This window comes from Globicephala melas, chromosome 10, assembly GCF_963455315.2.
Source record: "Globicephala melas chromosome 10, mGloMel1.2, whole genome shotgun sequence".
Classification (NCBI taxonomy): Eukaryota; Metazoa; Chordata; class Mammalia; order Artiodactyla; family Delphinidae; genus Globicephala; species Globicephala melas.
In genome coordinates this window covers 20,874,287-20,899,580 of record NC_083323.1, presented here as the reverse complement: position 1 = coordinate 20,899,580, position 25,294 = coordinate 20,874,287, and the positions used below count along the sequence as shown (strand labels likewise).

General features: G+C 40.5%; 1 protein-coding gene across 1 annotated transcript in view; it reads left to right on the top strand.

Moving 5' to 3' along the window:
- The first annotated feature begins 1,460 nt into the window (after nt 1-1,460).
- Nucleotides 1,461-25,294, top strand: part of NR1H4 (nuclear receptor subfamily 1 group H member 4) — a 66,527-nt gene continuing 42,693 nt past the window's right edge. The window contains exons 1-3 of the mRNA XM_060305979.1: nt 1,461-1,723; nt 17,520-17,684; nt 18,344-18,478. Coding sequence (XP_060161962.1) covers nt 18,400-18,478 — 79 coding nt within the window. The 5' untranslated portion in view covers nt 1,461-1,723; nt 17,520-17,684; nt 18,344-18,399. The remainder of the gene's footprint in view (nt 1,724-17,519; nt 17,685-18,343; nt 18,479-25,294) is intronic.

Below are 25,294 nucleotides of genomic sequence, written 5' to 3'. Positions count from 1 at the left end.
TAACTATAATGTACAAAGCCAGAGGAATTAAGGGACAATGAGAGAATTATAAATAAAGGATGAGGGCCGTTTGGTGGGCACCATAGGGGCAGATGAGAAACAGGGTTGGCTTCAGGGGGGACTCAGCATTTGAGATGGGTCTGTGGATATGAAAGGAAGGCTATTCAGGTAAAGGGAAGAGCATATGCAAAGGCATGGAGGGAGGAGAGCTTGGCATAGGTGGGTAAGAGGTTGGGGTCTCTGAAGAGACAGGATGTGAGAAAATGCTAGATAGATAGACTAGGGCTATCAGGGTGGAGGGGGTTCTATACGTCAGGCCATAGCATTTAGAGTATATATATATATATATATATATATATATATATATATAATTTATTTATTTATTTATGGCTGTGTTGGGTCTTCATTTCTGTGCGAGGGCTTTCTCTAGTTGTGGCAAGCGGGGGCCACTCTTCATCGCGGTGCACGGGCCTCTCACTATCGCGGCCTCTGTTGTTGCAGAGCACAGGCTCCAGACGCGCAGGCTCAGTAGTTGTGGCTCACGGGCCTAGTTGCTCTGAGGCATGTGGGATATTCCCAGACTGGGGAACCTGTGTCCCCTGCATTGACAGGCAGATTCTCAACCACTGTGCCACCAGGGAAGCCCTAGAGTATATTTTTTAGACCACGGGAATCCATTGGAGATTTTTGATTAGGAGACTGTCTACCAAGGTGCTGGGTACCTAGTGTGCAGATAACCAGTATTTGTTCAATTGATAAACAATAGTGCCTAAAATTTATTGGGTGCTCGCTGTATGCCAGGCACTTTTCTAAACATGTTATGTATTTTAAACTAGGCACGTAATTTTCGCCACAGCGTGTAAGATAGTTGCACTATTCCCATCTTATAGACAAAGAAACCAAGTCTCAGAGAGGCTGAGTGTCTTTCCCAAGGTTGCAACAAATGGGTAGGTATCTGACCAGAGCCCTACGCTTTACACTGCTGTGTAGTTTGGAAAACAGAAAAAGAAAAGGAGAGACGAGTTATGGGGCCAACCAACAGTGTTCTTTAGAAAGGAAGCTGCAGTAGGCCCAAATTAGCAGAGGAACACAGTGGGTTGGAAATAAGAGACAGTCCAAAGATAGAATCTACACGAATCTGTTATTACTTGTTATAGAAAGCCCGGGAGAGGGAAGGGTCAAAAAGGCTCAGAGTTGCTAACTTCAGTCCCTGGGAGGTGGTGGAGCTATTAAAAGCAATTGGAGAGAGGGAGGGAAGATGACGATTCAGTTTTAGATGATGTGTGTAGAAATCTGGGTGCTAAGGACCCTAAAAAGCAGCCTATGGAGAAGTGTTTTAAAAGGTGAGCTTCAGGGCTCCCCTGCTTTGTCACAGTCCCTACCCAGGGGCTCTGGGAGTTCGTCCTGGGAATCTCGAGGCTGTCCCAAGGTTCCTTTCTATGTTTATATCATTTAGCAGGGGAAGGATTGTTAATGACTAATCTCTGTCCATGAGGAACAGAGCCAAGGCAGAGATGCGGCTGCTGGGTGGGAAGGCCGCCTGTGATCGGCCACAGCTCCTGCTGGAACTCCCTCCTCCTCACCCCACTGTCTCCTGGACTCGCCCCAATGCAAAATCAGATTCTGAGGATTTGTAGCAAAGTCACTGGGTTTTGGAGAGGAAGACTGGACTCAGAATCCTCCCAGGGCTTTGAAAGTTCATCGCCAACCTAAGACAATCCGAGTGAGTATCTAATTCCTCTGGGCTACGGTATCCATCTCAGGGCAGCAGAAGAGAAGTTGTCATTGGAAGCTTCTCTTTAGCATCAGGAAGTTTGGTCGATGAATGAATTCTAAGTTGGTAGAGTTCGATGTAAATCCTGATAATTTTTTTAAAAGTAAAAGAAACTCTTCAAAACAAAGAAGCAGAAGTTCATGGGTCAAAATTAATTGAAAAATAAGCTGGTTTCCTTATTGAAAAATTACTTAGGAATATCTTTTTAACATTGTGGTTGCCCGGGAGAATCACTGGAGACCGTAAATTTCGGAAATGTCTCTGTTCTGATTCCATAGGCAATTTCACCTGTGTAGCGTGCTGTGATTTATCAAATCCTGATGTGAGTTGGGAAATATTACTAATGGCAGATGACTTCAGATCTAAGACTAGGATGACATTTAAGCTATGCTTTATTGAAATGAAATTCTTTCCTAGGAGGAGAGTAGGTTTAAAAAGCTTTCTCTTTTGACTTCTACTGTAAACGTTTCTATTGTTTTCCATTTCTTATATTAGTATCAGATGGAAATATTAAAATAAGATGGAAAATGTTAGGAGGAACTTTACTATTAAAATTGTCCAAGGTCTGAATGTCAGATTCAGATAAGGCATCTCTTTGTCTGCGTACTGCCAAGGAAGTAGACAACTATTAGGGAAGCCTGGGTCATTTCTCTTAACTGAGTTTTATTTAGAAGGAAGGGGCTGGGGAAGGGGATGCAAGTGACTCATGCTGGATTTTTTGTCTGAGAAACTCACCTGAGCTTTAAAGAAATCGGATGATGCCACTGATGCTGCCTTAGAACCACTCAGTGGTATCGACAAGAGAGATAGAGAAAGCCAACGCTGGGTTTTTAGCTGTGATTTTATAAAATGATAGACGTCTTTATCTCCCCCACCCTCCAAATGGTGGACTTGTGCCATTTGCACCGTGAACTTATCTGTTTTGCTGAGAATGTTGCAATATGGCTGATGCAACTCCGAGTTAGCTGATAAAGTACTGGCCAGACTCGCTTGTCCTGAGACCCTTCGTCAGGACTTGCAGCATTGTTTTCCACCACACACCTCTGCCTCTCCCCCGAGCTGGAGAAGGAAAGTAATGTAATCCCTGTCCTTCCTCTTATTTCCACACCTCCAAAATCTGGCCACATGTTCATGGAATACTCAATAGTTGTGCTTGGAAGGAAAAGAAAAGAACTGTGTATGTGCAAGAGTGTGTACCAACACGTCACAGGCTTTACCTAAATAGCCTGTTTCCTTCTCACAATAACCCTGAATGGAAGTTCTTATACTCATTTTACAGATGAGGAAACTGAGGCTCAAAGAAAGCAAGTAACCTGTCTCCGGTCACACGGTTAGGAAGTAGCAGGACCTGAATATGAGGGCAGGTCTTTCTGACTCCAAAGTCTTCTCCTTGCTACCCCAATATTGTTGGAGGCTAGGAGAACTTGAAATCTAGAATGATGGGAGAGCAGGTGAACCAGTCCACAAATGTCTCAGCTTGACAGGGCCGATTTGTTAAGAGCCAGCACAATTGTGAAGACTCCCAAAAGCTCTTAGGGTATTGTCTAATAACTATACCGGGAGCAGAGGGAGTGGAGAGTTTTCAGCACTAACCCAAAGGTCAGTCTAGGAGAGCTGATTGGAGACTTCAGTTATCAGCATCTTAAAGACTTGGTGAGTCCTCCCTGGTTGTTGTGATTGGCCGCTTGTGTTTCCCTTTTGGTGAATTTCCTCTTTATATCCTTTGCCAGTTTCTCCCTTGGATTGTTTATCTTTTCTGCTTTTATTTATAGGACTTATTTATTTATTGTTTGTACTAATTTTTGGCTGTTATTTATGTTGTAAACATTTTCTCCCAGTTTGTTTCATATATTTAGCTTTGTTTATGGTGTCTTGATTTCTGTCTTCTTGATTTTAGTGTAGTCAAATTGATTCTTTTCCTATTTGTTTCTTGTTTAATGAGTCTTTCTCAGTCTCTAAATTCATAGAGATCATAAAGGTGTTTTCCTATATTTTCTCCCAATAATTTTTATCATTTTAAAAATCTTTGATCCACTTGAGACTTATTTTTCAAGAATGATACAAGATAGGACCGTTTAAAGTTTTTCCCCCAAAGGAATAGTCATTTTTCTTGACACTGTTTCTTGAATAGGCCATCGTTCCTCCACTGATTTGAGCTAAATCCACTCACTACAGCACAGAGGACAATGTATGGTCGCTCAGAACACAGCATGTTATTTTCCTCCCATAACCATCCCCACTGCATGCCTTTTGCTTAGTCTAATGCCTACTCCTTTGAGATTAAATTCAAGAACCAGCCCTCCACCCTCAGGAAGACTTCCCTTATTCTCTTAGTCACATCCATGCTTAACAACCACCAGTGATTCCCACTGAGAACACACCAGAACTCCTTGCCATAGTTGACAGGCCCTAGAGAGCCACTTACTCTCATACCTCATCTCCTATGCTGCCTCTTTGCTCACTCAGCTCCAACCTCACTGGGCTTTGGCTGTTCCTCCCATGCCCCAAGCCCAGGCCCTTAGTGCTTGCTGACTACTCTGCCTGGACTTATTTCCCCCTTGTATGGCTCACTCCTCCTTCTCCTGCACATCTCTGGTCAAAAGTCCACTCTTTAGAGAGCTTCTAGGATCACCCTCTCTGAAAGAGTGTCCAGCCACATCACTTTATCCCTTATCTCCTTTATTTTCTTATTAGCACCACTGGAAGTCATATTACTTGTTTACTTGCAAATTATCCATCTCCCTCATTAGAATGCAATCCCCATGAAGACAGGATCTTCTTTTTTTTGTCTCATCCATCCCTCTATTTCCAAGACCTAGATCAAAGCCTGATACATAGTGGAGAATTAATGCATGTTCAATGAATGACTGCCCTTGCTCGTGCTCCTGAAGGGACTTGTGCTTACCTCTGTCATAGCAATCCCCATACCATTTTTTTAAAACGTCTTTACTGGAGTATAATTGCTTTACATTATTGTGTTAGTTTCTGCCAAAGTGAATCAGCTGTACGTATACTTATATCCCCATATCCCCTCCCTCTTGCGTTTCCCTCCCACCCTCCCTATCCCACCCCTCTAGGTGGTCACAGAGCACCGAGCTGATCTTCCTGTGCTATGCAGCAGCTTCCCACTAGCTATCTATTTTACATTTGGTAGCGTATATATGTCCATGCCACTCTCTCACTTCCCATACCGTTTTAATTGGGTTGCCCTTACCTGACTTTTCTACTAAGCTTCTTGAAGGATCATGATTTTTTTTTGCCTTTATCTGTCCAGTACCTGACAGAGTCAATAAATGTATATTGACTGAATAAATAGGTGAGTGAATGAATTTACTTGGCATTGATATTGGAAATTGACATTGAAATGCCATTTTTTTAAAGAGTAAATGTAGTATTCTGAAGCAAGTGCTCTCTTTTTGAGACCCAATAGGACAAAAGACCACATGCCATACTGTTCATTTTGGGAGATGGTATCAGTTATCTAGTACTATGTAACAAGCCACCCCAAAAGTTAATGGCTTAAAATATAATGATTTATTATTTCTTATAATTCTGTGGGTTGGCTAGGTGGCTCTTTCCTGGTTTTTCCTGGGCTCATTCACATAACTGATGCCAAATGGAGGGTCAAGTAGGTCTCACACTCATGACTGGGGCCTTGATGCTGGCTGTCAGTGGGGCTAATGGGAACGGCCCAGTCTCCTTCTCCTAGAGTACTTCATTCCTGGCTTCTTCCTGGCATGGTGGTCTCAAGACATCATTCCAAGAGGGTGAAAGCAGATGTCACAAGGTTCTCTTGAGGTTTACCCTCAGAAGTAGAAAAATTCTATTGGTCAAAGCAAGTCATCATAACAGCTCGTTCAAGGGTGGGAAAATAGACTTGACTTACTTATGAGAGGGATTGCAAAGTCCGCTTTTAGTTTGAGATGGCATTGCTCTCACTAAAGCAATTTGCTCAAACACTTTGTGGATTTCTTATGAGTCCTTCTGGGACTCACTCCATGCCTGGAAACTTATATCCATAATTTTTGTTTGTTTGTTTGAGATATACTTTCTACTCTGGACATGTTAAACTGCTGCGAAACAATGCTGTGAGATAATGCCCCGACATTCTTAGAAGTTCTTTTACCTGGATGAGAGGGTCTCCTAGGTACCTCCTTACTTTTTGTGAGCTCTTAGCAAAGGATCTTACAGCCGCACCCATGATTTGATATTTACCATGGAGTCATTTCTTACTTTGAGACTCTTATGCCAGATGGCGAGACCAAAAATGCAAAACAGTCTTATTTTTTGACCCAGCACATCCTGAACCTTTCATATTTACTCCAAATTCTGCTTTCAAAATGAACAGCTCCTTCCATAATCTCTCTCTCTCTTCATTACCTTATCATGAACTGCTAAAAATACCACCTGACGCATTCACCATACTACTTGGAAAGCTCCTTAATCTCAAACTGAGCCACAGAGGTACCTGGAGTTCAGTCGGAAAGAGGCTCTGCCACTCCTGAAACCAAACCAAACCAGAGAAAAACAAACAAACAAAACCCACAGGTTCATTAGGAAATTTTGTATCTTCCACGTTACCACATGTTGGACAGTTTTGCCAATTGTTTTGTGACTGCAAAATATGACCCATTCCTTTTCCAGCTTCCTAGAGTGATTTCCTCACCACTCTTCCAATGTTCATTATCCGTGTTCTCACTGCCCTTCCAGGCTCTGCCCACCTCCCAATCCCCAAGCCAAAGCCATATGTTTTAGCTTCCTTTTTGTTTTTTTTAAACAGCATCCCCCTTCTAAGTGCCAATTTCTGTAGCAATTATTTACTTCTTTGTAACAGCTACCACAAAACTTAGTGACTTAAAAGAGTAATGATTCATTAATTCTCATATTTCAGCAGATCAGCTGCTCTGCTGGTTTTGCCTGGGCTCACTCATGGGACTCTTTCTGATGGACGATCAAATGGAACAGAAGGTCCAAGGTGGACTCACTCATGTCTGGAGTCTTGGTGTGGCTGTCAACTGGGACAGTTTGGGTAGCTGACTTCTCTCTCCATTAGGTTTTTTATCTGGGGCGTCTAGTTGTATTGATTTTTTTCCCCTAAATGTGTTATTTTAATAAATATCTCATGAATGAGTTTGAAGTTTCAAAAAAAAAAAAAATGCTGCCCTGAGACTGTCATGCTGCCCTGACATGACAGTCATGAGCGTGACAGTCTCAGGGCAGCATTCCTAGACTGAGAGAACAGAAGCTGCAAGGCCTCTTAAGGCCTAGCTCAGAAGTCTCACAACATCACTTCCACCATTCTATTAGTCAAGGAAGTCACCAGACCTGTTCAAGGGCTTGGGAAATAGCCTTCACCTATCGATGGGTAGTGGCAAACTCTCATTGCAAAAGGGCACATGGAATGGAAGAAGTTGTGGTGGCCGCTTTTGCAAATAACAAATAATTTATGTAAATAATAGTCATAAAATTTCAGAAGATCTAATGAATTATTTGAAAAAAGATGACAGGTCAGTCATGGGGAAAGTATAACATTTTCCAAATTCTTGACCATTTTGACTACAGCAGATAATGGGGAAAAACTTTCCCGACTATGAATGTTAAGAAGATAAAAAAACTATTCCTGGTAGTTCTCAAGGAAGAGAAATTAACAAAAGGAGATTTGGGAGGATTATTAAAACTATTTCCTGGGTGGTCAATTCACTTATAAAATGTGCGGGGCTCACTGCTTAAGAGATTTCCAACAAGAATAAATTTAGTTCACTAATTAGGGCTACATTGTGGGGAAGCAGCCTTAGTTGTCAGGTTTTTTGTGATTAAAAAAAATAATAAGTCCTTCTTCAGCTCTTAGGTGTGCTGTCCTTCTACATCTCTATTTACTATTGATCCTGTGGCTAAACAAGACTGATTCTAAAAATGGGTATCTAGTAAGGTATATTATTCATTCATTCATTCATTTATGTATTTAGTTATTCATTCATCCATTTATTCATTCAATCAATAAGTATTAACTCTGTATCTAATATGTACTTGGCAGTGGGCTAGGAACTGGAGATCCAGAGTGAGCTCTCCTGGAGCTGATGGTCCAATGGGGAGACAGACAGCCAAATCACCAAAAAAACAAAGGGAGAATTACAACCGGACACACACTCGAAGAGGTGCCCAGTGCTATGAAAGTCTTGCTGGAGTCTTGACTGCTAGTGCTAGCCAAGAAGGCTGAGAAGCAAGGGGACTTGAGTGAGACAAATGAGTTGCCTAGGGTACAAAATGTAAGCAGCCCTTACTTTCAGGTTCGTGGCCCTGGGGACCTCTACTGCAAGTGCTTCTTTTACATCTAGTTAAAAGTAAAGGTCAGCCACTCTTTGTGCCCCATTGTGTAACCTCCAGAGCACAGAAACGCAAAAAGCTGTAGAGGTCTGTTGGGTGAAAAGCATTTTTATTGTACATCACCTGAAGGAAGTATACTTTTAAGTGGAGACTTCAGAAACAGCAAAAGAAGTTTGAAAAGAAACAAAATAACATAACAGGCAAACCCTGGAGAGTCTTACTTAATTGTACATGTGATCAGCTAATGTTGAAATGCTTTAGGCAGACGTGACCTTGCAGAAATGCCAATTCACCCTCACTAGGCGTTGGTGAGCAGTTAGTGACAGTCTCAGTGGGAGCATTGTGTGAGAAAGCATGAATTTAGAGTTAGATGGTGGGTTTACATCCCTACTCTGCTTCTTACTAGTGGCGTGACCTTGGAAAAGTTGCTTAATCTCTTTGAGCCTCAGTTTTCTCATTTATAATGTGTGTATATTAATACCTGCTTAGTTTATTATAGATTAAATGAGATAACATAGCATGAAAGCTGCCACATAGTAAGCACTCATAAAATGGTAGATATTATTTTAATCTATCTCCACAAAAAATGTAAAGTTTACTATGATAGCAGTAAAGGCCATCTAGTTCCTATAGGGCACCACCCTCAGAATAATGTGATCACAATGACCATATTGTTTGGAGGACATCATGTCTGACACGTGGTCACTACTGGCCACACGTTGTCCTTTAAATCTCTCTGCACTTCAGAAAGCATCTATTTTCTTAAATCTGTATTTTTGCCCTGTAAAAAATTATTGGGTTGGCCAAAAATTTCATAACGTCATACAGAAAACCCAAATGAACTTTTGGGCCATCCCGATACTTCAGTTTGATTGCTTCTGGGAAGACCAAATCCCTGGAAAGATAAAACCTTTTTTTCTAGAGCTCCTTTCTCTTTTCCCTTAGGAACATTCTTCCAGCCTTGGGCTGAATCTAGGGCTTCCCCTGGGCATGAAATTACGATGGCTAGAAAAAGTTTACTTTTCTCCTGCCCTTTATGAATGGACTACATAGATATCCAACAAAATGTATGCTTTGCCACCAACAACTGGGTTCATCTGAGAAAAATATCACCAAGGATGGTGACTTTGGGCGTGGAGAGTTCATAGGGTACCAGCGCAAGTAACTGGTTTTTATCTTCATCTTCTGAGAGCTGAGATTCTTCAAAATCAGAGTCAAGGCTATTTAATTGGAGCAGGGTCTTTCCAAGGTCTCTTGCAAATGGTTTGTGCTAAATCAGAGGAACTCCATTCACCATGAACTCCCTGTGACACACAGTATCTAAACAAGTACAAATTGATAACCAGAGAGTAGGAGTCCAGGCTTCCAGTCACTCTGTGTCTTATCACATTAAAAACAAACAGTGCTTACCACTTCTGAAATTAATCCTGGGTCTTAAGTTATGGCTTACATTACACCATAGTACAAATAAACAAAAGTAAAATAAACATTTTGTCCCTGCTTCCACGCATACTCAAGGCTTAAACTTCATATCATCAGCCTGCTTTCTCTCCTTCCTCCTCCTCTCTGTATACGGTACTCAGGTCTCTTCCTTTCCATTTCTACAGAAACCACCCTGCTATGCACCTAATCATCTCACTTCCTGAATGAGAATTTCCTGAATCTTCCTCCTCTTTCACTGCTTGCCCTCCTCATCCTGCCTTCTCGTAAGAGTAATCTTCTTGAACATAGATTTCATTGTGCCACTCAAAATTTCCAACAGCACCTCACTGACCACAGTTTGAGTCCCCAGACATTTTATGGGAAGGAAGTACTTCCTCTTCAAAGCCTCAAGAGTGTGTGTGTGTGTGTGTGTGTGTGTGTGTGTGTGTGTAAAAGTATGGAAGAAACAGAGAATCCCTGTAGGAGTTTGCATATCTTTATAGATGAGGAACATTTTCACATATAGAATTTCATCCAATCTTTTTTATTATGAAATATTTCCAACATGCAAAACTAAGTAATATCATCAGCTTCATTGTAATTACCCCCTAGTTTAAGGAGAGCATTACAGATGCTATGGAAATTCCCTGTGTACCTGCCCAGTCATTCTGGACCACTGTTCTGAATGTGGATTCAACACTTCCATGCATGTCTCTATAGGTTAGACAGGGATCACAAGCTTTTTTTTTTTTTTTTTAATTATTATTTATTTATTTATTTAATTTATTTTTGGCTGTGTCAGGATTTAGTTGCTGCACGCAGGATCTAGTTTGAGGCATGCGGGATCTTTCGTTGTGGTGCGCGGGCTTCTCTCTAGTTGTGGCGCACAGGTTTTCTTTAGTTGTGGCGCACAGGCTTCAGGGCGCATGGGCTCTGTAGCTGCGGTGCGCAGGCTTAGTTGCCCCGCGGCATGTGGGATCTTAGTTCCCTGGCCAGGGACCGAACCCCCGTCCCCTGCATTGGAAGGCAGATTCTTTACCACTGGACCACCAGGGAAGTCCCATAGGCTTTTTCTATAAAGGCCACAGAGTGAACATTTTAGGCTTTGCAGACCACGTGGACTGTGTCGCAACTACCTAACTCTGCCATTGTTGTGTGAAAACAGCCATAGACGATATGTAAACAAAAGGGCAAATCTGATTCTGGGTGGGCTGGATTTGGCCTGTGGATCACAGTTTGCTGACCCTTGCATTAGGGTATCAGTAGTAATATGTAGCATTGTTTTGCATATCTTTAAATTTATATACATTTTATCAAACTGTCTGTATTATTCTGCAACCTGATTCTTTTGCTCAATATGAAGTTTCTCAGTTTATCCATATGAATACTTAGTTCATTCATTTTAAGTGCTGTATAGCACTTATGAATATAATATACTTACAGCATAATGCATGTATTATTTCTTTATTGTACCCAACTTCTTGTTGATTGACATTTATGATGTTTCCAGCTTTTTACTATTGGAAACAATGCAGTAAAAATTTTGTACATGTCACCCTATATATATGAACAATTATGAAGTGTTACCTTTTAATCTTTACAGCAGTCCTATTATTTAGACTTTTAAACATGCAGCTGAGGCTCAGGGTGTGGTATGGGGGCAGGGTGTTAAGTGAATAGTTGCAGGTCATACGTGAAGCTATGAAAGGTCAACACTGGTTCTCCATTCTAATGTTCCTTGTTTAAAAAAAATTTTATTGAAGTATAGTTGATTTACAATGTTGTGTTAATTTCTTCTGTACAGCAAAGTGACTCAGTTACACACACACACACACACACACACACACACATACATATTCTTTTTCATATTCTTTTCCATTATGGTTTGTCACAGGATATTGAATATAGTTCCCTGTGCTGTATAGTAGGACCTTGTTGTTAATCCATTCTATATAAATAGTTTGCCTCTGCTAATCCCAAATTCCCATTCTTTCCCTCTCCTTTCTAATCTTCTCATTGCCTCCCCACACCGAATTTTTTTGGGCCGCGCCATGTGACATGTGGGATCTTAGTTCCCCGATCAGGGATTGAACCTGCACCTCCTGCATTGGAAATGAGGAGTCTTAACCACTGGACCACCAGGGAAGTCCCATGCTTCATCCCCCTTGACATCTGTACTAGATCACAGCTATTATTTCTGTGTATGCATAACACTGCTAGCTGTGATGGGGGGTACAAAAGTAATGTAAGCTATGATTCCTGCCTTCTAGGAGTTTACAGTATAGTGGAGAAGACAACAGATGCAGTTAAATCATTAATGACCACATGAGGAAGGGGAAGATAAATGACAGGGGATGCATCCATGGAGAAGTTGGGAAATAAATGGAAAAATAATCTACAAAATTGAGAGTTATAAAAATATATTTGAATAAATGGAGATATACCTTGCCCCTGAAAGGCAAAACTGAATGTTATAAAGATATAAATCTTCCTACCTAAATATATAGGGGTTTGGTACCATATCAAACTCCCAAAGAAACTTTTTTTTTTTAATGTGATACAAGATGTGATAGTTTATCACAGAGAATGAGAAGGTGAGAATACCTTAGAACATGTTGAAAAAGAATGAACAATAACAGGGAAACACGATGTTGAAACAGATGTAACTGTATGATCAATGGAAAACTAAATTCAGTCTCAATAAAAGAAAAATTATAAATCAATGGGAAAGGGGAAAAGTATTCAACAAGCAATTCTGACAAAATTCACCCTGTACTAAAAACTAAAAATAAGGGGCTTCCCTGGTGGCGCAGTGGTTGAGAGTCCGCCTGTCGATGCAGGGGACAGGGGTTCGTGCCCCGGTCTGGGAGGATCCCACATGCCGCAGAGCGGCTGAGCCCGTGAGCCCGTGAGCCATGGCCGCTGAGCCTGCGCGTCCGGAGCCTGTGCTCCGCAACGGGAGAGGCCACAGCAGTGAGAGGCCCGCGTACCGGGAAAAAAAAAAAAAAAAAAAAAAAAACTAAAAATAAAAAGCAATAAAAGCTTTAAAAAAATCTAATATATTTAACTACATACAATGCAAATCTTTTCAAGTAAAGATAATTAAAAGACAAATGAAAATGTTTGTAGTAAATATACCAGAATGCTAATACATTCAATATACAAAGAACTCCTCTAAGTCAATTTAAAAAAAAGAACACTTCCATAGAAAAATGGCAAAGAACATAAAAAATGGAAAGAAACTATCACATCTAGACAATATAAATTTTTTTTCAATTTCACTCATATTCAAGGAAATGCAATTTAATACAGTGAGATAGGATTTGTCACTGGCAAATTAGAAAAGATTGTTGAAAGTGGGAGTAGATAATGCCAATGAAGTTGTGATGAGACAGGCAGTCTTATCCACTGCTGGTGGGAGTGTAAATTGGAACGAAATTACAGAATGCCACCTGACATTTTGTAAATGCTTTTCTGTATTGTCTGAATTTTCTGCAATGACCCTTTTATTTAAAAAACACTTTCATTTGGAAAATAAATTTTAACAAATTTTCAGGAAAACAGTGCATGAAGTTAGAGAAGGTATTTTTCTTTATCTGTTCCGATTCCAAACTTAATTCTTTGTGTGTTAACACATACATGAATTCACCTGAATAGAAATGATGGCTTCCTGCTAGCTGGGCTTTTATTACTAACTCCAGAGAATTCTTAGGCTCTCTGTCTGCAGTTGCTCAAAGTTCATTATTTAATCAGACCCTTTACCCGTATTTCTAAGAAGGTGTTCTTCCCCTAGTGCGTGTGCTCTGTCAGTGCTGGCTAGGGCTGTTGCCCAACAATCCTGTCTTCTGTCTGCATGCTCTTTCCTCCATACCAAACTGCTTTCTCCACTCGTGCTGTGGCATGGGAGAGAGTGAACCACCCTATTTGCAGAGAAAGTCTAATAAGCATTAATAATAACAGCTAATAATAAACTTAATCCAGAAAAATTTTTATCTAAACACTTAAAATCTTGAAGTCATTAGAAATGTTTAAAATCCAAATTTATATACAAAATTTAGTCATAGAAAAGTATGATAGAATGATCAATAATAGACATTCAACCATTAAAATGTGCTACATTAGGGTAAAATTCTGCAGTGAAGTGGAATGAAATGGGAACTCAAAAAAGGACAGGAATGGTTAAAAATTTTTCCAAATTTTAAAGAACATTTTCTTGTATTTCTTAGAAGGATGAAGAAGGATATTAAGTTGCTGTGGTATTTAGATTTAATTGAATAGATCTGAGTAATGTAATGACATGTAAAAATGCCAATTTTTGCAATATGTCAGAAATTACATTTTTTGCAACTATTTTATTTTTCAGTGAAAAACTTTAGATGTCAACCCAAAAATGTGTTGAGGGAGCATAGTGTTTTTTAAAACTTTGTTTAGGGGGGAAACAAAAAAAATTCAAAGGCCACTAGAGTACAGAATACCCATTGCTTATTCTGAACCTATAAAATGACTCCTTATATGAAAGGGAGGATTCAAAGGGGAAAAAAAGACTCCAGAGCTAAGATCTTCCTTAGAACTTGCAGGGCGTTATTCTCCTATTGCATTTCTTCCCCTAAAAAGAGGGTGAAGAGTATTAGAGAAAGGACACAGAAGTAACCCTCATGAAAGAAATAACATAAGTGGAAACGCTTGCCAAATGCTTGGGACATAGTAGGTGCTCATTTAAATCACTTAAGGCAATTAAGGCTAAAGCTGCCAAACCCAGGAAGGAGCTGTTAAGAGGTAAAGAAGACCCTACTATCATGGGATGTATACAATTAAGTTGATTTATATCTCCAAGGTACTCATTACAGTTATTCATAGTTTACCTATGATGTTACTTTGATTTTTTAAAAAATTTCTTCTGTTATTTGTTTAAGGCAGGAATTAAACTTTTTCTGCAAAGGCTAGATGGTAAATCTTGGCTTTATGGGTCATACAGTGTGTGTTGCAACTACTCAACTCTGCCACTGAGAAAGAAGCCATAGATAGTCCAGAAACAAATGGATGTGGCTGTGGGCCAATAAAACTTTATTTATAAACACTTAAATGTGAATTTCATGTAATTTTCACATGTCATGAAATATTTTTCTTCTGATTTTTTCCCAACTATTTGAAAATGTAAAACCATTCTTAGCTCACAGGCTTTACAAAACCAGGTGGCGGGCCAGCTTTGGCCTGCGGGCAATAGTGTGCCAGACTCCAGCTTAAGGTATGGGGCCCTTTATGTTAAGAGAGGGCATAGTATCAGAAGGATACACAAGAAACCAGCTATGGCGGTTGGTAAGGGAAATGCATGACAGAGCTAAAAGGAAGACTTATTTTTCAGTGTACTGTTTGAATTGCTTACCATGTGCTTGTGTTACCATTTCAAAAATGAAAGAGTTTCCTATTTATTAAACCCCTTCAGGAATCATAAACCAACAGACCTGATTTGAGCAGACTCGGTCAACTGTCTGGATTCTGGAGGGCTTTTTGTTATTGGCTAATCAGGGGCACCCACGCAGGGGATCTCCAGCCAGGGGTAATAACCCAAATGATGCAGAATTAGGAGAATTGGACTTTCATTCAGGCGAGAAACTGGTACATTTTGTCCCTTTTGCCAATCGGAGAATGAAATCCTAGTCTTGTGCCATTTCTCCAGGAAGAGCATGCCGAGAGTTTGGCAGAACTAAGCAGTAGAAACAATTAACACAGATTATTTGATTGAGCCAACATTTCTTAGGGGCCTATTGTGTGCCAGGTACTTGAATTAAAGATGCCAAGTTTATATGAATATATAGAGGAAAATATAAGAATCCAGAATGAAAATGAGCATACATGGAAAATACTAGAGAGTTGTAATGTGCTGTGGAAGTATGGAGGAGCTTGGTGACCAGGATGGAAAGTTAAAAAAGACAAACGTGGGCTTCCCTGGTGGCGCAGTGGTTGAGAGTCCGCCTGCCGATGCAGGGGACACGGGTTCGTGCCCCGGTCCGGGAGGATCCCACATGCCGTGGAGCGGCTGGGCCGGTGAGCCATGGCCGCTGAGCCTGCGCGTCCGGAGCCTGTGCTCCACAACGGGAGAGGCCACAACAGTGAGAGGCCCGCGTACCGCAAAAAAAAAAAAAAAAGACAAACGTGAGAAAAAGCTCAGAGGGAAACCCAAAGTAAGAGTCACAGAGCTGAAATATCCTATTGTTTTTTAAAGACCGGAGCAAATATGTCTTAAATGACAGAGGGTAACTTTGGATTGAATATTAGGAAAAATTCCTGACTTTGCTCATTTGTGGATTCCTGGAAATTATTATTATGGGAAACTGTTGAATTTTCTACTCCAAAGATAAGGGTAACTATTTAAAACAATAATTGCCTAAATTTGGGGGGAGCTTTTCAACCTACTTATTATATGATATGCAGACACATACACAATTGTTATACGTAATTCATATATATATTAAATATACACATTGAATAGATACCTATACAATTCATATGCACATCGTGAAAGTTGCATTTCCCTAGTTCTCAGCTAGCTTATGAGTATGAATGAGGTCCCATCAATAGTGACAACTGAACTTTTACTGGCTTATTCCTCAGGGCCTCCAGTTCCCTATCAGAGGCCTCCTCCCCCTGCAGGTATTTCAGGAATGCCCTGAGGTCTCTTTATGTTTTTTCATAATCAAGTCTACTCTGGCCACTTCTTCCACTACTTTTGGTGTCCATGGGGGAGAGCAGTGCCCAACCAGTGGTCACGGTTCCTCTGCTGGGCACATCTCCACAGGTTATGGTGATACCTGGCGTGGTTCTGCTGTTTCACAATTGCCCCAGAAAGGCTTGGAGTCCTCTTGGAGTCAAAGCTCCACTGTGATACATGGCAGAGTTGTTTGAGGGTGAGGGTGGAGTTGAAATGAGCTCTCTCCTACTTGTTGCATTCTTTTGGAAGATCTATCCTACACTTCAGTACTTCCAGACTCATATTTATTTATAACCCTTTCCCTTCTCACCTCAGCGTGGCAAAAAGGCCTCTTGAATCTAGTTTGGGTTGGTCAAACACTGTGCCACATTGAGAATTACACATTCCTCTAAGGACTGAGGCTTTACTTTGAGGTGAAGATCATGGTTCCTGGTTCCTTCTGACTTTAGGATGGGTTTTCTCCTAAAAAGCCCCTTGGCTTACTGGACAGTAGACTTTGGTAGGGCCAGGCCATTGGTTACCAGATGGACCCAGATGTGTCTGCATTCCCACAGTGGACACAGCTTGTATCATTTCACAGGAGCTGCTCTCTCTCTGACTTCTTCAACTTCTCTGGTGTATTCAGATGTGACCTAGTATTGCCTACCTTTAAAAACTGCCCTCAAAACCACATTTTCCTCTAGCTACTTCTCTACCTCAACTCCTTTTCACACCCAGCCTCTCCCCATCAGAGCATCCTCATCTTTGCCTTCATCAACAGCTTTTAAGTTAATACGTAATCATCTATGTATTCCTGTGATTGTTTTTTAATGCCTTTATTCCTCATTAAGCTTGATGTCATAGATTTTGGATGATTTTTTTTTCCTTTAACCATTTTATTTCCAAAGATCCAACACAGAGGTTAGTTCAGAGTAAGTCCTCAATAAATATTTGTTGAAAACATGAATAAATGAATGAACGCAGCAAATGTAGTCTGGTGTACTACCTTACCATCAGCCAGATGTCTGCTTGAGCTGTCACTTCTGCTTGAGCTGGAACATTTTGCTGAGTGAGGGAGAAAGAAATAGAGACATGAATAGTAGGGAAGTTCTAATGAAATAAATATTTGTCCAACAAAAACCCTGTATTCTATTTCTGAGTAGCAAGTATAAGTAGGTATTTGTAAATGAAATGATTTCTTGGTGGAGATAGGATGAAAGGTTTAGAAAATCATGCTCAGAAAACAGCCTTGGAGAAAAGTTCTGATAGCATACATTTTCATTATTCAAACTTTTCTCATTACTTTTTCAGGGAGGTAGGAGACATTGGAAGGAAGGAAGAAAGGAAGGAAGGAAGGAAGGAAGGAAGGAAAGAAGAAAACAAGACCTAGAGATATAGCTAGAAGTGAACACTGCATATCTTGGAGTTTTGGATGCATTCTGGACATCTCCTCAGGATGAAACTTCAGACATTTTGGTGAGATTTACCACTTTTTTTTTTTACCATAACTTCTTTTACCCTAGTTAAATATATGACCAAGGTAGACCATGAGAGTGAAAATGCAAGCCCCTGAAATTTTCTCTAAAAGGCTAAATTAAAGATGATCTTGGGTGAACACTTTTTGAATTTTTTATCTGCTAATATGATGCCTACTCGACTTAAGAAAGAAGGAAGGAAGGAAGTTGTCTTGAACCACTTTTGTGCCTTTGCAAAGACCTGTTCAACTTTAGAATAAAATTTAAGATAATAAATCATCAATTCATCCCATTTTAATCAAGGCTTTTATATCTGTTTTTGTTTTTTCTACATGTAAAAGAAATAAAGACATAACTAAAATATCATCATATCTTGCCCAAATCTCCCAAGTGCTGAAACAAATGAAAACATATGGTGTTTTCCCAGATAAATTAGAGAGTATCTATTCTGAAAGCATATATCTTAGATATTTGTAAGTCCAAATGAGGTGTAAAAATGGTAAATGTTGAGGAAAGATATGTACAGAAAAGCTATGATAAAATGTTTACAAAGGGAACCATATGTGCTTTTTAAAATTAGCTTGCTCTCTCTCTCTCCCTCTCCTTCATAATCACCTCCCTACCCTTCCCAAACACTCTATGTATTTATTTACCTTTCAGGGGATTTTTTTGAAGACCACCATAACGAAGATACATTCTCAAACAGAAAAGTTTGGATGGGATCAAAAATGAATCTCATTGAACACTCCCACTTACCTGCCACAGATGAATTTTCTCTTTCTGACAATTTATTTGGTAAGTTGTCAAGTTCATTTGAATATTAGTAAAAACAAACTGCAATTTGGACATACATAAGAAAAAAAACCTGACTAAGTCCAACAGAGAGTCCAGAACATTTTTTTGTTCCTTCTAAGTACTCAATAGATGTTAGCTACTACGCAAGGTTAGAGGTAAATTGGACCTTGGATTCATTGAATCTAATGATCTTCTGTTTTATAGATGAGGACTGCAAGACTCAGGGAGCTTTGTGACTTGTCCAAGGCCATGAGGCTAGGTAATTAACAGAGCTGGGAGTAGAAATGCATTCTTGTTCCAGGGCTAATTCTAGTATTATTATAGCCTGTACTAAATTATGAAATCATGATTCTTATGGTTTAATATTGTACCTATTAAAGTCTTAAGTTACTTAGGTTATAGCTCTGCGATAGGTTTCCTTTCCAGCATTCTTCTGGTGCTGGGGGAAATACGGCACCGTGTCAGGATTAGTCATTTAAGATGGATTGAGGACAAATTGTACTAAGTTGTTTTCAGTAGATCTGTAACTAGATGATACCATAAAATGATCTATTGCTCCACTTTATGCATTTATAAAATAACGTCTCATTATAAAGAGTCTGAATTGAGAACATCAGCAAAATGCCAGCAGGGGCAATATTTTGGGTGGGGTAGGGCAGCTTTCTGCCACGCTTAAAATAATTCCCTTCTGCATTATAACTCTGCTGGGAGGTTTGGATGCTCCAAGTTTTTCACTCTATATTAATATATCAACCATGATTGATGATGATAGTGAAAATGCAAACACTTGAAATTCACAAAATTCAATGTGTTAAGGCACGATCCCCTATGTGGTTGCAGAAAGCCCTGGGAGACATTAATCAATAGCTTATACGATTACCTACCAGTCATTAGCTTTAGTGTGCAATGATTTATCAGGTCATTTCCAAGGAGGGGTCATTATTTTATTATCTATTTACATGTCTACCAGCCGCCATTCAGTATAAGAGTATCTAAGGACAGTGACTGTATTTGATTAATCCTAGTATGTACTTGATAAATAAGAATCAAATAATAAATAATAGAAGGAAGGAGAAAAGAGGTTTGGGGAAAAAGAGATGTTCATCAGTAACTCTCAGAGAGATCAAAGGCAGCAGTTATTATTTATGCAATGCTAGTTCTCAGACATACTTGCTACATCTTATTCCTTCCAGTTGGCTTCTCTTCATCCTGTGGATACAGTCAAGGGCAGTGGGACACCTACCTCCATGTCTGGACACTTGACCATTTGCTCCTGGCCTACCCTTCTATGGGTCCTTAAAAAAATCAATGTATGGACATCTTTATAATTTGTGCCCTACCCATCAGAACTCACAGGATGATTAGGACTGTAGGTGCATATCACAGACTAAAGAAAATTACTCTTGAGATGATTTTTTTCACATATAAACTCCATTTCCTGCTCTGAAATTTTACAACTGCATCTTAAGATCTCCAAATCTAAACTCTGGTGTCATCATTATTAAACAAATCCATTCAGCTCTCATTTGTATATACATCAAGAGGAAAGGGTAAGATCTTTCTTACAAACTAGCCCACTTTAAGCAAGCCCATCAGGTTGAAAGTTGACCTCAGTTGTCATGAGGTGAAAAAGATGTAAGTAGATAGAGAAAAAATTGTGAAGGAGCTGTCAAGTTAGAAGCATCAGAAAATGATTGCTAAGGAAGCCCCGTGGTTCATGCTTTCTTTCAGTGGTGCTCTTCCCTCATCCCTCCTTTGCTGGACCACATTCTTATATAGTTTCCTAACACTTCTTTTAAGGCTTCTTAGAATATATAGCACAAGATGCGTAAGCTGCAATGCATAGCTGTTATTCCCAGCTGGAGCAGTTTCCTCAAATCTTCATCTGGTCCACCTCTCTTGGGAAACTAATCAGAGCCATGTGACCATTGGGACTCCTTTTCCTCTTCCCCATTAAGTTCTAGAGCGAGGTCGAAGCCTTTTTTCCCCCACGCCTCTTTCCCCCAGGGGAAAACATACCTGCGCTAAAGGGGAGGACAAAGAGTATTTTGACCCCTTTATTCCTCCTGCCCATCTTCTTTTATGTCCTGATGACACTGATGGACTCTATGGACCTCCCACCCTGAGCTTAGGGTACAGAGCACCAGGGAAAGGACTGTGGCTCATGGATGAGTAGCCCACAGTGCCTAACTCACCACTCCTAGATCTTGAGATGTGCTCGAGATTCAGAAGTGTTAACTCATGGGCTCAATTAGCCAGAGAGCTGTACTCTTTTCCACTGGTGTAACTGTAATCAAAAACAGCCATCAGGGCTTCCCTGGTGGCGCAGTGGTTGAGAGTCCGCCTGCCAATGCAGGGGACGTGGGTTCGTGCCCCGGTCCGGGAAGATCCCACATGCCGCGGAGCGGCTGGGCCCATGAGCCATGGCCGCTGAGCCTGCGCGTCCGGAGCCTGTGCTCCGCGACGGGAGAGGCCACAACAGTGAGAGGCCCGCGTACGGAAAAAAAAAAAAAAAAAAACAGCCATCATGTTGTTATAACAAGGGCAAGTGAGGTTTACTCTACTGCATGTGGATGGCTATAATTTCTTCTAACCAAACATTGAACACTGACCATATGCTGGATGTTAGAATAAAGCAAGGAAGAAGACAGGAAAAGAAACAGGCAAAGGAATGAGTAAATGAAATAATATCAGGTAGTGGTAAGTGCTATGGAAACAACAAAACAGTGTGATGTCATAGTGACTGGAAGAATGAGGCTGCTCTAACCGGTGTGGTCGAGGCCTCTGGGGAGTTGACAATGGAGCTGAGAAAGACAGAGCCAAAGAGAACATTCTAGTTGGAAGAAATAGCAAATGCAAAGGCCCAACGTCTAGAATGACTTGGAAGGGCCTTGTCTTCTCGTTTTTAATTTAGGCAAGTCGAAAGAGTCTAGAGAACTGGCTCTGGACCCCATATTTCCATTAATTAGCACTGGTAAAAGGAGATTATTAGGCTGGGAATTCTAGGACAACCTAGGATTAGCATTTGAGTCCACAAATTGCTACAGTTTTCATGTCAGGAAGTGGTGACTTGGACCCAGTGATACTCACCTGACATGACATGACTTTCAAGGTGGTCCTGGGCATGGTCCTCCTTCCTGCAGGTTACTCTAAAGGCCATAATTAAATCCCAAGACACTGGGATTTAATTTAAGACATTGAGAAGGTGACATAAAGATTACTCAACAAATACTGATGGGCACTCACTAATGGGCAGTGGAGACACTAATGACCTCTTGAGTGAGGCCTTTCAGCTGCTTCTAGAGAGGGCTGTGGACCCCTCACTCTCTAAAGGCTTTGCTCAAGAAGGGGAAGCATCTCCACCCGTATAAATGGTTACCCTGAGAAGCAGAGTCTGAGGCAATGAATTGTGTGCAGACAGTTTATGTGAGAGGTCATCCCAGGGAGCAGAAGCAAAGGACTGGGGTGATGAGACAGGGAAGGAGGGAAAACCAAGACGAGATGAATTATGAAGATCGCTGCTGTGGGCGATTCCACTGGGAGAAGCCGAAAGAATTGTCCACTGAGGCACCGGGCATGGGGGCAGTTATTAACCGACCTCTGGCTCCCGTTGGTTGAGGGTCGCCCTTGGGGGCATTAACTTCCCTGCACTTCTGGGCTGTGCTTCTGCTGCTCCCAATGGAATCAAGCCGGGTGGTCTCCTGTGGCATTGGAGAAGCTCTGGGAAGAAAGCAAAGAGATGTGCAGCAGAGTGCCAATGTGAAGTGAGTCTGAGCTTGCACGTGATTACCTGCTACAGCTGCAGCTGAAATGAGAGGATGTGCATCATCACCAGCGGGGCTGCCACACAGTACTAGTGTGATTTCCCCCCAAAATCAATTGGAATGTTTAAAGGAAAGCTAAGGTGGTAGGTGAGGGGAAAAGGTGGAGATTTGCTCTATAGCTCTGTTTTCTTAGGCTGGCCCTTGTAGAAAAGAAGTAAAGAAACTTAGAATAGAATTACAGAGATGGGGCTGGAGTCACCTTGGGAGGTCCTTTAACTTATTCTGCTGCCACACATCCCTAACAAATCCAGACGGGAATCTAGCTCATTGGTAACTCAGTCCACGAGCAGAACACAGGGTGGAAGGACGTGGTGACCTAAGAGAGACAAGTCTGCTTTCCTTTGGGAGATCCTGAGAGCCAGGAAACTTGGTCAAAGATTAATTTAGTGGGTTAATAAAGGCGTCTCTGATGAATGAAGAAGGCAGGGTCTTATGCAATTAGTGCACAATAAAAGGTAATAATGACAAAGTCCACAGCTTCCCATGGTTTAACGTAGTGAATAGGTAGAATGTGGCATGTTAATTAAAATCTGTGTATCCTTTTAGCAGATTGTGGTTTAAGAACTAAAGAAAAAAAAATCACAAATTTTAAAGACTCAGTAAGTAGAAAAGCATTCTAATAATAGCACAGAATAAGCAAGAAAAGGTATAATCTTATGTTCCCGTACCAAATGTTTCCAGTACAATGGGTCCAGTTCCTTTAGATTGGTGAAACTGGGAAACGTTCAATGAATGTGAGTGGAAATAAACAATGAAATTGAAAGAAATAAAGTCTCAGAGGCAACTGAGACTCTCTGAACTTCAGTTTTCTCCTCTGTAAAATGGGAATAATAATGACATTCACTTCACAGTTTGTTGGAGGATTGAATGGCTGTGTGGAAAGTGTTCTGTAAATCTCAAGGCATCATAAAGCAGTATCGCTACTCCAGGGTTTGAAATGTAGTTGTTATTATTTAAGTTGTTAGAATAATAAACACCCCTCTACTTATTAAAGAGAGGAATTTCTGTTAATCTTATCATTGTTGAGTGCTAAGAATTTTCAAGGAGCCAACAAAAACCAACAATATGGAACTAAATTTCTGGGTGCTCTAAGGAAAAAACACATGTTCTATCTCACATTGGCTTTACAGCATTGCTAACAACAGCTATGGAATCCACGTTTTTGTATTAATTTTTTGTTTCTAGTAGTCTTTCCAAAGCCCCATTCTGAATAAGGCCTAGCAAGGGGCAGGAGGGCAGATTCTATATAATCCTATTCACTCGCGCTTCATTTCCTTTAGCTACTTCTCATAACGTTATGCTTTTCTCAGCTGTTGATACTCATTTTCTCTGGGTAGCTTTATTTTTATTGGAATCTGGTTCTTGCCTATGTCTTTTGCTTAAATTAAAAGAATCTTTCAGATGTTACAGAATCAGCTGGATGTTTCAAAATACAATGAAAGGTCTTGAGATGCAGGGTTGTGTAATATTTCTGACATTTGAGTTCAAGTCTTTTTCCATCGCACTGAGTTTAACACAAGTGAATGTAGTTCTGACTTGATGGGTCAATCCAAGCCAAAAGTTTCCAGAAGATGGAAAGATACCACTGTCTCAGACAAAATGGAACGTTGCTTTAGCATAATTTAAATATTTTGTCACTACCATTTCTTATCCATATCTCTTACACAGATTGAAGAAGCCTCTAAGATTTTTTACTAATTCCCTGTGGCTTTGGTTTTTGCTCTCCCAGGATTCTCAGATCTGGTGCTCTTGTTAGTGAGGTTAAGAAATGGGAGAAGGAAAAGAAATATCAGAAGAGCCTTTCCTTATGACAACATAAATTACTGCTTCTTTTAGATGGGGCATGCATAGTTTGGAAAATGCATGTAATGAGGTGCATGTTGGCCAGCTAGTGGGCAAATCCGTTGCCATCCAGAGCCTGGCTCTCAACCTTGCAGGCTAAGAAACAGGTCTCAGGGCCTCTCAGAATAACCAAACTGAGAAAGGTTGACTATGAAAACAGACTGCAAATTTATACATTTACAGTGATAAAAAAAATTGGGATCATAACAGCTACCATTTCTTGAGTGCTTTCTATATGTCAGGCGTCACGCTAAGCACATTTTCCATTTGTTAGTCGACTCTCATTCGATCCCATCTCTGCCATTTACTGGTATGTGGTCGTAGGCAAATTCTTTAACTTTGTGCAAGTTACTTGTCTTATTTAATAGAATTCTCAGAAGAATGCCTGGCACATTGTAAGTACTCTGTAACTATTTGCCATTAATATTAATTCTCATAACACTCCTATAAGGTAGATACCATTACTATTCCCCTTTTACTGCTGAGAAAATGGAGATTTAAAGATGTTAAAGAATCTGCTGAATTTCCATAGATAGTAAGTAGGCAACCAAATTATGGTCAGCACAAGGAATCGGAATTGGATGATTACGGATTCAGGTTAAGAGAACACTCCTGTTCACCTTCTCAGTGGAGAAGGTCTTTCCAGTGAGATTATTTCACTCAAAGTCTGTTAGCCAAGTCTATTCGCAGGGATAGTTCTCAGAAAAGCATTGCCAGCATTTGCTCTGGGACGTCCCTGTTTTTTATAGCATCATATCTAACGCCCCTCCTTGCCGTGACTGACATTTTATTCACTTTGCCCCAAGTACCGTCTACAACGGTGCTGTCCAATAGAACTTTCTGTGGTGATAAAAATGTTCCAGATTTACTTTGTCTAATGCAGTAACCACTAATCACACGTGGCTACTGATCGCTTAAAATGGGACTAGTGCAACTGAGGAACTGATTCTAATTTTACATAATTTAAATTAACTTAAATTTAAGTAGCCATACATGGTTAGTGGCTACTGTTTCAAACAGCACAGACTTGTAGGGGAAAAATGTACCTTGGGAAAAAAAATAGCACGAAGCAGTTGGTCCTTACTGCAAAAGAAGCAAAGGGATTCAATCAGTCTTATTATGAGAACATCCTGTGTGAATTTCACTCAGC